Source organism: Pseudorasbora parva, chromosome 10 (assembly GCF_024679245.1).
Source record: "Pseudorasbora parva isolate DD20220531a chromosome 10, ASM2467924v1, whole genome shotgun sequence".
Lineage (NCBI taxonomy): Eukaryota > Metazoa > Chordata > Actinopteri > Cypriniformes > Gobionidae > Pseudorasbora > Pseudorasbora parva.
In genome coordinates this window covers 6,488,312-6,501,669 of record NC_090181.1, presented here as the reverse complement: position 1 = coordinate 6,501,669, position 13,358 = coordinate 6,488,312, and the positions used below count along the sequence as shown (strand labels likewise).

Below are 13,358 nucleotides of genomic sequence, written 5' to 3'. Positions count from 1 at the left end.
AATGCTTGTCGAGGAAAACAGATCAACAAATTTACACCAATCTGAAGTAAAGAGCACACTACACTCAGCAGGCCACACAGACAGAGCAAGGGCAAGTGTAACGGAGGTGAAAAGAGGAACTGCTGTTTATCAGCATTAGTGCACTAATGGAAGTCTGTGTGAGAATGCGATCTCTCTCGTCAGACGTACATTATGAGGAAGTCTCGGCAGGTTACAGGATGTTTATGGTATAATAGTGTTATACATACTGTACTTAAAGCCGATGCCCTTAGCACTGTGTTTATATTAACTTTTATAAGTGGCTAGTTCATTTTAAATTGTCCTGTAGTGTAGGCCAGCAAATCTAATCTGCCCGCAAGTGTCGTCTAGCAACTCTCAATAAACGTCTGAACTGTAAACACCAAAAACTCTTGTTAGGCCAATCACATCGTGTAAAGAGTCGGTGGGCGGGGCCATAATGATGACGGCCGAGTTGCGCTTGCGTGCTTCTAGTAAACACAGAAACTGGCGAACGGCGGTCTTTCGAATCAGCTTTGACCGCAACTCTGGAAGACTTGGAGTTAAGCTTTTCTCTGAGAAAAGAACAAAGAATGGCACTGAAGTCATTCTTAAAAAGGGAAGATGTGCCTGGCCGAGTTTAGCGGACCGGATACGGTGAATGTTTAATCTATCAACGAGCTCTGCTTCATCTTCGTTGCTCTGGTTGGTGGTAGTGCTATCCTATCGCGTGCAGAGGGAGTTTGAAAGACAACCGTTTATCCCGCCCCTTGGATTGAGCTGTCAATGGTGAGTTTCCAGACCAAACATCTTGATGTGGGTCTGGCTTGTCAGGCTAGGTCAGACTATGATAATTTAAAAATATCATATTCATGATGAATAAACATTGTGACCCTGGACCACTAAACCAGTCATAAGTTGCACAGGAAGATTTGTGGCGATAGCCAATAATACATTGTATGGGTCAAAATTATCCATTCTTCTTTTATGCCAAAAATCAAAGAAAGTAAAGAAGATCATGTTCCATGAAGATATTTTGTAAATTTCCTATCGTAAATATAGTGTATTAAATTTGTTTTGTATTATTAGTAATATGTATTGCTTAGGACTTAATTTGGACAACTTTAAAAGCGATTTTCTTAATATTTCGATTTTTTTGCACCCTCAAATTACAGATTTTCAAATAGTTGCATCTATTGCCAAATATTCTCCCTAACAAACCATACATCATGGACTGCTTATGTATTCAGCTTTTTAGATTATATGTGTGTAAATCTCAATTTAACTGGTTTTGTGGTCCAGGGTCACATTTAAGTGGTATCATATCATCAAGAGATGCTGCTCTATATATCAGCAAGACTTGATTCGCCCCGCAGAAAATTCACGGCAAATTCATTTTAAAATATTGTGTAATCTTCATTTTAGACAACACTGTCAATTAGTTCTAAAAGTTCCAAACATTGCATGTCTCTGAGAAACATACAGTAACTGTATTTCATAACTAAAAGAATAAATATTTTTGAACAAATTGGTTGGGTGAATAATTCAATGATCTGCTTGTCTCTCCTGCATAATCGGTCACAGCCCTGTTTAAGCATATATATACCATATAGTAATTGAATTAATACAAGATCATAAAATCTGCACAAAATTATTATTAAGGAATTAGCTAAATGCTAAAGCTAAAATAGTTTTAGAGCAACTACAGCATTTCACAACAGAGGTAAAAAATTTCAAAATGTCAACTCCTTTACATAAAATCCCTTTTAGGCTTTTATGTCATGGATGAGCTTAAATGAGTCATTTGTCCTCTTTCTTGTGCATATGTGACAGAAACAGAGGTTATGCATGTTTGAGTGATTCACTTCACACATCGGTGGGTGTCACGTCTGCATAAACGGGCCCTGGGGTGAACGCTGTAATGGGACACAAGAGACGTTAGCGCCCTCAATGATTGCTCAATTTCTTCAGTGCTCACATGGCTTTTTATTGTCTCTACAACCCCCGAAGGGGACAGAATAAAGTGGTAACGGCAACTGCTTTATCACCACTATCGCTGTTCACACTTGTGTAAGTTTATTTATCAAGCAGGTCCTCTGGGATGGTAATTAGCTTTGAGTCTATGGTGGCCGCTGGGTTCCTCCTGATATTGGGTTTGGATGCTGTGAAGAGGATCATTAAGCAACTGGGGTCAGTGAGAAATGTACCTGTGTTGACCTTGGATGTGACCCGCGCCAAGTCAATTCGTCTAGGGTGGGGGACAGGAGCAGAGGGCTGGCGGGGACTGTTTTTCTGTCGTTCCGAGAGTTTGCTGACTTTAGAAAGGGGGGCAAAGATTCCTGGAGAGGGTCAGAGATAAATCATTTTGTCAGCAAATGAGAACAGACAAGAAAGCAAGAACCTGAATTGATAGCTGAGAAAGAATTGAAAAACATGAAAACTGACAATTCTTGAATGACAGGGCCAAAAAAATAAGTATCTCCAACTACCTCATGATATGATACACGTTGTGTTAATTGTGATGCAAATGTGAAGATTCCATTTAATGCAATGAGCTCTAACTTGCACCCAGCGCAATTGACTTTGTACACCGACGTATGTGTCATTCCTATTTTGCACCCGTGCAAAGCACGCTTTTCCAATCCCTGGTGCTATTTTGCTGTTCCATTAAACAATTGCGCCACTGACCAGAAAAAACCTAGTCTAAAGTCAGTGGCGCGTTGCGTGTTGCTCATTATGCTATTTTAAGGGCGCATGCTTGACCATAATGTATAGCGTGCACAACGCGCATACACTTTGCTCATGTAATCTACACAGATGAAACAGTTATTTTTGCAAATCATAAATTGTTACACTAAAAAAATATTAACACGAGATGACGGAAATCATTGTGGTGTGCCAAGAAGATGTGAAAAAATAGGCATAAATCTAGCTTACAAATTATTCAGGCTGATTGTAGTAATTAAAGGTCCCGTTCTTTGCGTGTTTTCGAAGCTTTGATTATGTTTACAGTGTGCAATATAACATGAGTTCATGTTTCGCGTGTAAAAAAACTGTATTTTTCACACAATTTACTAATCTGTATACCGGTGTTTTCTCTGTCCTAAAAACGGCCTGATGATTTCCTTGTTCTATGAAGTCCCTCCTTCAAAATTACGTAACGAGTTCTGATTGGGCCAGCGCTTCCCGCGCTGTGATTGGACCGCAGCTTAGCGCACGTTGCCCGAAAAGGTCCCGCCTCTTACCATAACGGGGAGATACGCGCGCTCAACGTTATTGCAAAAATGTCTATATTGCCTTATCAATTTAAGTCGGAATCAGACCCGGAGAATATCGAAGAGGATCGATTACAACCTGCTCAGGAAAGACTTTTGCAGGATGTTTCAGAATGGTAAGCTGTCTATTCAGTAGTTGTCATGCTTTTATATTTGGCTGTTACAAATTGCAATGTTATATGTTAAAAACTGTTATAAAAGTTTGTGGTATATGGTTTTGTCCGTATGTTTAATTAACGATGGTGTTGTTGAATTTTTAAAATAAATGCATTGTTTATTCCTACCTTAGTTACAGTAAACAACATATATAATAAACAAATCATTTAAACTGATCATTACAAACACCAACAATCGATGGTGTCTGAATGAATTACTACACTTTTATATACTAAGTTTTTCGGATTAGTTTCAATTACCATCTAACGTCAGTTAACAAAGCTAAACAGCGTTGCACTTTGTGTCATGAGTTACATAAACTGTTAAACGGACCAACTTAAATAATAAAACACACTTACCAGTTGTCCACCATAAACAACGCCTTCTCCAGACAAAGAGGGAACTGCGTCATCTTTTAAGAATAATCTTTCTGCGAATCCGGCATTAAACTGATTGAGATTGAGGAAGCAGTCCTCAGCAAAATGTGCTGCACATAGTTTTAAATTGTGATTATAATTTTCCGGAACCGAGTTAACCATAAACTGTAGCCATTGATCTCTACATACAGCGTCTGTGGGAAGGCCAAACAAAGGTGATTTGACTTCGTGATGAAAATAACAGCGTTTCAATGGCATGGCGACTCTACAAAAACAACGCTTCCTATTCTCGACCTGCGAGAGCAAAAGGACAACGCCCCCTGAATTTGCGTGTTCTTGTGGGCGGAGCGTTCGTCAACAAACGGTTTTAGATGCGTCATTAAAGCAGGAAGTGCAGGGCTGTAGTCCAAACCGGCCGTTCGCTGTAGGCTTTGAAAGGGAACTTCTGTTAAATAAAATATCTCGCTTGGCATTGAACTTTGAGCTTTATAATTTTACAGGTATTATTTATGCTCTAACAGCAACATGACACACTAACTAAAGTTTGAAAGATGGAATCGCAAAGAATGGGACCTTTAAGGATTAGACCTGTTTGCCCAATAGTGGCAAGACATATATGTATATAAGGACATCTGACAAATTGGTTTGTCCGTCAAAAAATCAACTGAAAAATTGAAAAAACTGTTTAACCGACGCCTGTTTAACCGACACTATTTTGGGTGGGTTTCTCCCATCCCCATACATCACAACTTCTCTGTCTTTCACTGCTCTTACAAGAACATCAGTCTCCTCGGCTGTGAACCGCTCCTGGCGTGCGTCTGGTAAATACGCCATAATAATAGCAACCCATAATGGAACTTGCGCACCTGCTTTTAAAGGGAATGTTGGATGCCGCTCTGATTGGTTTATTCACGTTACGCCCAAACCACACCTATGAATAATGAAGCTACTTCAGACCAACCCATTTTAGATTTGCGCCGGGCGCAAGAGCCATTTATCCCGCAGGGAAAATAGCAAAAGCGCCGAGACCCGCCCACAAAGTTACTTGCGCTTCGCGCTTTGACACTTGCGTGTCAGATCGTTAAAATAGGGCCCAATGTGTGTCAATATCATAATGTAGCAAACATGTAGCAAACATTTGTCTGGAATTGTGCCAAAAAAACAAAAACAATGTAAGGATTTAAGTATCAATGAAAACATTTTGAGAGATCTGATCTGAGGCGATCTGATAAAACATTATGACCAATGACATAATGACATAATGACCACATTATAACCATTCACTGTAAGTGAATAACTGATTATCTCTTCATCACGGCACCCGTTAGTGGGTGGGATATATTAGACAGCAAGTGAACATTTTGTCCAAAGTTGATGTGTTAGAAGCAGGAAAAATGGGCAAGATTAAGGATTTGAGCTAGTTTTACAAGGGCCAAATTGATGGCTAGAAAACTTGGTCAGAGCATCTACACAACCCCGGACTGCAGTGGTCAGTCTCTACCAAAAATTCTCCAAGGAAGGAACGGTGGTGAACTGGCGACACGGTCATGGGCGGCCAAGGCTCATTGATGCACGTAAGGGCACAAAGGCCACCTCATGTGGTCCGATCAAATAGACGTGCTACTGAAGCTCAAATTGCTCATTATTGCTAATTATTTAACATTACTACTTGCAAGTAACTATAATGAGAGAAAACCATGTGAATTTAAACTCTTACCATGTTTAACCGGGCAGGTGAAGTACTGGACGCCAGCTACCGATCCATCATTCTTGCCCACTGGTTGGTGAAGCTCCACCCCGGCCCAAAGACCACCAGCAAACTCGGTGTTGCCACAAAACCGCAGAGTCCCGACCTTACAAAACACACCAGAGGGGAGAGTAAACTAGGATTTACACATTTCCTTAAAGCATTCAATCATGGGACCACAAGAGCATCCTTCAGAAATACAAGCAAACAGAGGGGAGGCTCTGCGGGGACAGCATGAGAAATAGTTTTCTGGCCGCGTGGGCTGCCGAGGTGATAATACATGTTCAATAGACCCTTTTCATGCTCTCTTTATCTTGCTCTGTACTCCAGAGGGCAATGAAAAGTGATTACTTATTTATTCCAGAAACAAACAAGCATATTCGCATAGAGCGGCACATATTTAGGCTCGTTCGACCGGTCGCCGGAGAGCCAACCTTGTTTTCTTATGCAACGACATTCATAAACAGGCAAATGAGCTTGGATAAAAATAACGTTAAAAGAAAAATGGGGATCAAAGAAAGCCAGAAGCGCCAAGGATCCCTGAAGATAATGGGGTTTTGATTAGCCAATCTGCAGATTCCCGGAACTCAGCTCACTTTAGTCCCAATGTGGCGGAGGATTTCATTAATGGATAATTTGGTGTGTAGGTATGAGTGCCAGAGCAGGTAAAAAAAAAAAGAAAAGTAAAGGAATTATTTCTGCAAGGAGAAAGCAGATGAGCATGCACTCTGGTCTCTTAACTCTTTCAGTTTTCTGACCTGCTATTATCCAAATGGATTTGAGAGCCCCAGACGATTCCCTGTCCATTACTGATGAAGTCACAATTAGAGTAGATTGCGTGGTAGCTTTAGGATACCATTCACTGACATTTTAGTTCTTTGCTGGGAGCAGTGCATGAAGTAATTTCTTTCTGACAACTCTCATTTTGCTGACCATTGTGTGGGGGTGCGCCTGTTTCTATTAAATCTGATTTCTCAACGGCTTCAATCAATATCAATCACAGCAAACCTGTTATATCTGAACACTAGCATTCATGACCCTTGTCCTTAACATTTGATGTGAGAACCAGCAAGCACTCACATTTCCTTGATTTGTCAAGCAGACAGATGTAGTTCACACACACGCACACGCAGAATTACATGGACTCTCCATAGGCATAATGGTTTTATACTGTACAAACTGTATATCCCCTTATAATAACCCTATCCCTAAACCTACCATCCACAGAAAACGTTCAGCAATGTTTGAATTCCAAAGAAACACCACTTACTAGGGGTGTAATGACATACTTGTTTCATGGTTGGATACAAATCACGATACTAAAATAATATTATTGTTTTATTATTATCAGGACCCTACGGAGCCCCTAAAGGGACGTGGTGGAGGAATTTTTTTAGGTGGGGAGGTATTTTTTTTCTCTAAACCTTTTGCGTTCCCTTGCAAAGACATTTGCGTTCCCTCGCAAAACTGCGTTCCCTCGCAAAGACATTTGCGTTCCCTCGCAAAACTTGGCGTGGGAGCGTGGGAACGCAAAGTTTTGCGAGGGAACGCAAAAGGTTTAGAGAAAAAAAATACCTCCCCACCTAAAAAAATCCCTCCACCACGTCCCTTTAGGGGCTCCGTAGTACGCACACAAATTCATCCATTGCAATATTATACATTATATTCAACATTATGTGTTACGCTCAATGTAGTACTGTCACCTAAACTGTGTAAAAAAAATATATATATATCCCCTCTGTAGTCCAAACGCTTTCATTACAGGGATTGTATCTCTTAAGCCATGCACACACACACTCTCCTGGTCCTCGCTATGACCTGCCTCTCCCACTATTAAAGCACTATACATATAAGAATAAACCATCTAAAACGCTTTGAATAATCATACAACTAAAACTAAATGTGATCTGATGATTTAAATGTTTGCGCTTTGACTTTGAGGCATGCCGTTCCGTCAGTGCGTGGGCTTCATATGATCAATGCAAATCAATCACAGTTCTAACCACAAGAAAGCGTGTCAAAATCACTACTCAAACTGTAAATGTTCAGCTCGTCCAAAAATGTACTCACTCTCATGTTTTTTTCCGCATGTCACACAAGCGTTTGAAAGTCAGTGTTTACTACGGTATGTGTGTCATTGAAAATGTGTTCATCATATAAAGCCATGTGTCTTTTCAGAAGACTTGGATTTGGACTAGAGCTCTTGATTCATTTTTTTTTTTTGACAATATTTTTTTGATCTTTTCATTTTTGTAGGAATGGACTTTAAATGGAGGGACAGAAATCTCACAGGCTTCATAAAAAACATCATTTGTGTTTGTAAGTTAAACAAAACGACATGAGGGTGAGTACATGGTGACAGAATTATACCTTATAAATACAAGTTGAGCCTTGGATAAAACAACTATCACAAATTATATCGTTTACATCAACAATACATATCGTCACATTTTTATATTGCGCTATATTAATTAACAATGTATTGTTTCACCCCAACAATTTAGTATATATATTTTTTTAAGCCATTTGGTTTACAAGGACACAGGAAGTGACCTAATAACCCATTGGGCAAGCAGCCGGGGGCGTGATTGCAGTTGTGCATCACCTGCGCGTCACACCAATCTCGAATCCTCTCAAGGTGGAGCTCGGAAGCATAAAGGAGGATATATTCTTGAGGAGGCTGCCGCACAAACATAAAACATAAAACAAACAAAACAAAGTCCAGGCTTGGTCCACTCTCGTTCTTCACTGTCATCGCTCCTCATTTTATGCTTCAGAGCTCCTCGGTGAGAGGATTCGAGACCGGTGTGACGCGCAGGTGATGCTCATCTGCAAGGCTCTCGCCAACCCCTCCTGTCACACCATATTTATGTGATAATACCCATGTCATTTATTATACAAATTTGCAGAGATGGACAGTAACTAAGTACATTTACTTGAGTACTGCGCTTAAAGTACACTTTTTGAGCATCTGTACTTTACTTGAATATTATTTTTTCTGGAAAATGATGGCTTTAACTTCACTACATTTGAAAGACAAATATCGTACTTTTTACTCCACTACATTTCTATCAAGGTCCTGAAAGTAGAAAGTCATTTCTGTTGCAGCTTTGAAAGTCAGCGGATGATTTTTTTTCTTCTTTAAAAGGTGTTTGGGTTTTTGCACAAAGCCTTTCTGGAATCACTCTTGTAGAGTCATGTGAAGTTCAATGATTTCACAGCATTTTTTTGAACACTAATTTATAGTTTATAGCAAAATGGAAGAAAACGGATGTCAAAATAATAATTTTGTTGAGTATTCACATAGACAAAGTTGATTATGTCTTAAGTGAATGTAAACAGTTGGGGGAATATCAGATGTGTATCAGTGTATTGGATCCGTGCATTCGGCCTTAAAGTGACAGCAGCTTTGTAAAGGGCTTTGTAACTTATACGTATACAAGTATTTAAATTAGTTTAAGTTAGTCGTATGCTAGCATGTCAGATGGAGCATCACTGACTGGCTTAAACCATGATGGCATAGTCTGCATTTATACAACAATTATAAAAATAATGCGTTGACATAAAAGAGGAAATATACTTTTGATATTTAAGTACTTTTGAAAACAAATACTTCTGTACATTTACTTAAGTAAAAAATCTGTTTTTACAACTTTCACTTAAGAGTAACAGAGTAATATTTGACCAGCAGTATTTTTACTTTTACTCAAGTAATGGAGTTGTGTACTTTTTCCACCTCTGCACATTTGTGTCCTCATAAACCAGAATTCAAGAACCCAAACACACGGTGTGTGGACTTTCCATAGACATAATGCTTTTTATACTGGAAAAAAACATATATTCTATCCCACAACCCTCAAGAGAAAACATTTGGAATATTTACATTTTCAAAAAAACATTATTTAGTATGATTTATAAGCTTGTTTCTTTTCATCCATTTTGTTTCATTTTCTACAAATGTAGGGAAATACATATGTGTTTATGCAAATTATACATTACATATGCACATACACAGTATACACATATAATTCATATATTATATAAAATATATGGTAACACTTTATTTTAAGGTTCAGTTATTAACTATTAACTAGTTGCTTATTAGCATGCATATTACTAGGATATTGGCTGTTTATTAGAACTTATAAAGCACATATTAATGTCTTATTCTGCATGATCTTATTCTACATCCCTTGATCCTACCCAATACTAAACTTAAATTCTATAAAAACGACCTTACTAACTAGTAAGTAATACTAATAAGCAGTAAATTAAGAGTTTATTGAGGCAAAAGTCGTAGTTAATAGTGAATATGTGTTCCCCATACTAAAGTGTTACCAAATATATTTAATGAAAGATGAAATTGAGAGTGATTTAAATGTCCAAAAGTATCCAAAAATTGTGTTATACAATTATGAATAAAATAGGTTTACTCCTGAACAGCACTGCAACAAAACATACATGGTATTGCACGGTCAAAGACATGGCGAACTTGACAAGTACCTTTTGACCAGCAATGACAACTTTGTCTCCAAGGTGAAGGCCCATACTTGAAAGCTGGGCGTGAGCTTTGTCCGAGAGGAGAGCTGGAGGTCTTGCAGGCAGGAGAGGGAGAGGGGTGCCGGGCCTGGGGAGGACCTCCTGCAGCAGTGAGCGCAGCTCTTTAACCTGGACGGCGGCATCAGCGATTTCCAGAGGCATATCAAGAGGCTCTGGAACAACATCAGCCGGACACTGGCCCTTATCATTCTAAAGGGGTGAGACAAGTTACACATACTTTAAACACATCCAACATCCTAAATGAAATAGTGACAACCAACATAAAGCATCTAAGGAAAGGTGGTGGGATGCCAGATGAGCATCACAGCATCAAAGAATAAAAGTAATCTCTCAGAACAAATGGCAAAAGAAACAGGTTAATACATGTTTCACCTGTATTTATATACCACAAACACCAGAAGCCAACTTTAGGAAAACAGCTAACAAACTACTCATAATGCAAAGTATTAAGGCTGCGGTCAAGCAGCTCTTTTAAAAAAGCAGTTTGAATCACTACCAGCTACTAACAAAGTGTCTAACGAGATTGGAGCAATTTAAGGAGAAACATCTTTTTAATTACAACTGATTGTATTTTCATGACATTCTTAATTAGAATCTCAATTAGGATGGCTGCCTTAAACTCAAACACATAAATCAACACATAAATCCACACTAAATAACACAAAAAAATTAAATATATAACTAGACTAAATATATACAGAGGTTTAACTTTAAACGTTAACATTTCTAATTATTATATGTGACACTGGACCACAAAACCTGTCATAAGGGTAAAAAAATTTTGTTGTTGTGGTTTTTTTTAAATTGATATTTATATACATCATCTGAAAGCTGAATAAATCAGATTTCCATTGATGTATGGTTTGTTAGGGACAATATTTGGCCAAGATACAACTATTTGAAAATCTGGAATCTGAGGGTGCAAAAAAATAGATTGCCTTTAAAGTTGTCCAAATGAAGTCCTTAGCAATGCATATTACTAATAATTAATGTTTGATATATTTACGGCAATTTATCTTCACCAATTATCTTCATGGAACATGATCTTTACTTAATATCCTAATGATTTAAAAAAAAAAAAAAAAAAAAATGGATCATTTTGAGCCATACAATGTATCCTTGGCTATTGCCACAAATTTACCCTTGAGGCTTATGACTTGTTTTGTGGTCCAGGTTCACATATTATCTGGGGGTGTAGGTAAATGAAGTTCATAAAAAGAATAATTCAGACAAACCAATTCCCTAAATGACTGGGACTTCCCCATGCTACATGGAACAAAGGGCTTTCTAGAAGAGCGTGTTATGTTCTTATTATTATCTCAGATTTCTCATGGGCTACACAACATGACATAAAAAGCCAGCAATGTAGTGTTGTGTCATGCTACACCTCTAACTTTGAAGATAAAGCTTGTCATTGGAAAAGCTACACTATTTGTAAACAGTTGAACTGTCAGGTTATTAAAAATGACAAGTATTGCTACTTTTAGTTGCCATATTTTCTGGAATATAAGTCTATGTGACCTCAGGTAATGAGGTACCCAACTGAACACAGAGCCCTCAATACTTGGTACACAGTAATGGTAAAGATCAGTGGATAGATTTTTGAGTATGAATAAGGCATTCTGAGTGAACTCCTGATGTCGCAAGTTACTAAACCTAACAACAAAAGCATCAAAAATGCAGCTGTGAAAATACAGCTGGAAAACAAACGGTGAAAAATCGAACCATATTAACGAATCATGCCCCAGTGTATGATCAGAACACAAGTATCAGAAAGTTGAGCAGGTTTACAACATTTTATAACGTTGATACTCAAAGAGTCACTGTAAACAAACTTATAAGTGCAAGCTTTAATTTCTACAAGTTTGAATTGAGTACTAATATAGAATTAACTTTTTTTATTCCTCCCAGAACTAACTTTTTTAAATGTTGATTTTTTAAATATTTTTTTTCTGTAGTATTTACTTCAACACAGAATCTATTTTTATGAGTGCATACACAACGTGCAAAGCTCACATATTTGCTTTAATGCAAAATAAGAGATGTATGTGAGCCCAAGTAAATTTATGAAAACACGAAAACACATTTCCCATTTGCCAGTTGTTTCACTTTCAATTTTCCTTTTTTTTAATATGATGCATTTCATGCGTTCTAACTTATTTATGACTGTTAAAGAGTTGATTCTCATGCTAAGCATGGAGAAAATTTCAAAAAGCGAGTTGGGCGTATGACAGAGTATTTTAATAATAATACTCTGTCATATGTCCAACTCGCTTATTGAAAATTTCTCCATGCTTAGCATGAGAATCGACTCTTTAACAGTCATAAATAAGTCAGAATGCATGAAATGCATCTTTAAAAAAAAAAAGGTAAAGTTTTTTTTTTTTTTTTTTGAGTATTTGGCAATGGTATGATGCCAAAAAGGGTGGAATTCCTTGTATGGGCAATGGTACAGCGGATCTGTCTTTTTAAATATATAATATGATAAGACTCTATGGAAATATGAAGGCTGCAATACTACTCTACAGGTACTCAAGATTAACATTAGATTGGCAGAAACTGTGTGTGTTATGACCCCTTTAATCATCTGAACTGTGCTGTGACATGATATAATGATGCCAGTTCATTTGCTGTCTTCCATGACAGCAATATGCTGCATTTTCCTCCAACTGGCAACCCTGGGTGTTGAAATACTATTAGGTAAATTGGCAGTGGGCGGGATCACACAGACCAAAATAAAAACAGACATTCCAACCCAGAATGCATTTTTCAAAGTGGAATAACTGGCTGTAGCACTGCTTCAGAGAAACAAGTATTTGAACCAGGGATGCACCGATATAAAATTTGGGCCAATGCCAATAATTCTTTATCTTTGAAAGCCGATAACAGATATATTGGCCACTAAATCTAAATCCACAATTTTATATAATTTTTGAGAGCCTGATTACAAAAATAAAAGTCATGTCCAAAAACACAGTTATAATGGTGGCTGATATATCATCTATCTCTAATTTAAACTTAGCAGGTTTCCTAAATCTCTGCAAACATATGGAATGTTTTTATGTTTTAGCCAAGCGGCAACCTCCCCCAGTTTATCTTGAAGCCAGTACGGAAGTGACTTAAACTGCAGTTCACCGATTGCCCACTAGAAACAGGCTCCAGAAGGGAGCAGGATCTTATTGAGCCCCATGTTAAAATGCCAATCTTTACAGCAGGAAAAAAAAAAAAAAAAACATGTTTACCACA

General features: G+C 37.9%; 1 protein-coding gene across 4 annotated transcripts in view; it reads right to left on the bottom strand.

Annotated features, from left to right (window-relative positions):
• Window positions 1-13,358, bottom strand: part of zgc:103755 (uncharacterized protein LOC449988 homolog) — a 77,662-nt gene that overhangs the window by 31,267 nt on the left and 33,037 nt on the right. For all 4 annotated transcript variants that reach the window (XM_067454967.1, XM_067454968.1, XM_067454969.1 and 1 more), the window contains exons 7-9: window positions 10,056-10,301; window positions 5,523-5,658; window positions 2,205-2,336 (exon numbers count right to left, since the gene is read on the bottom strand). In XM_067454967.1, the coding sequence (XP_067311068.1) occupies window positions 2,205-2,336; window positions 5,523-5,658; window positions 10,056-10,301 (514 nt within the window). The remainder of the gene's footprint in view (window positions 1-2,204; window positions 2,337-5,522; window positions 5,659-10,055; window positions 10,302-13,358) is intronic.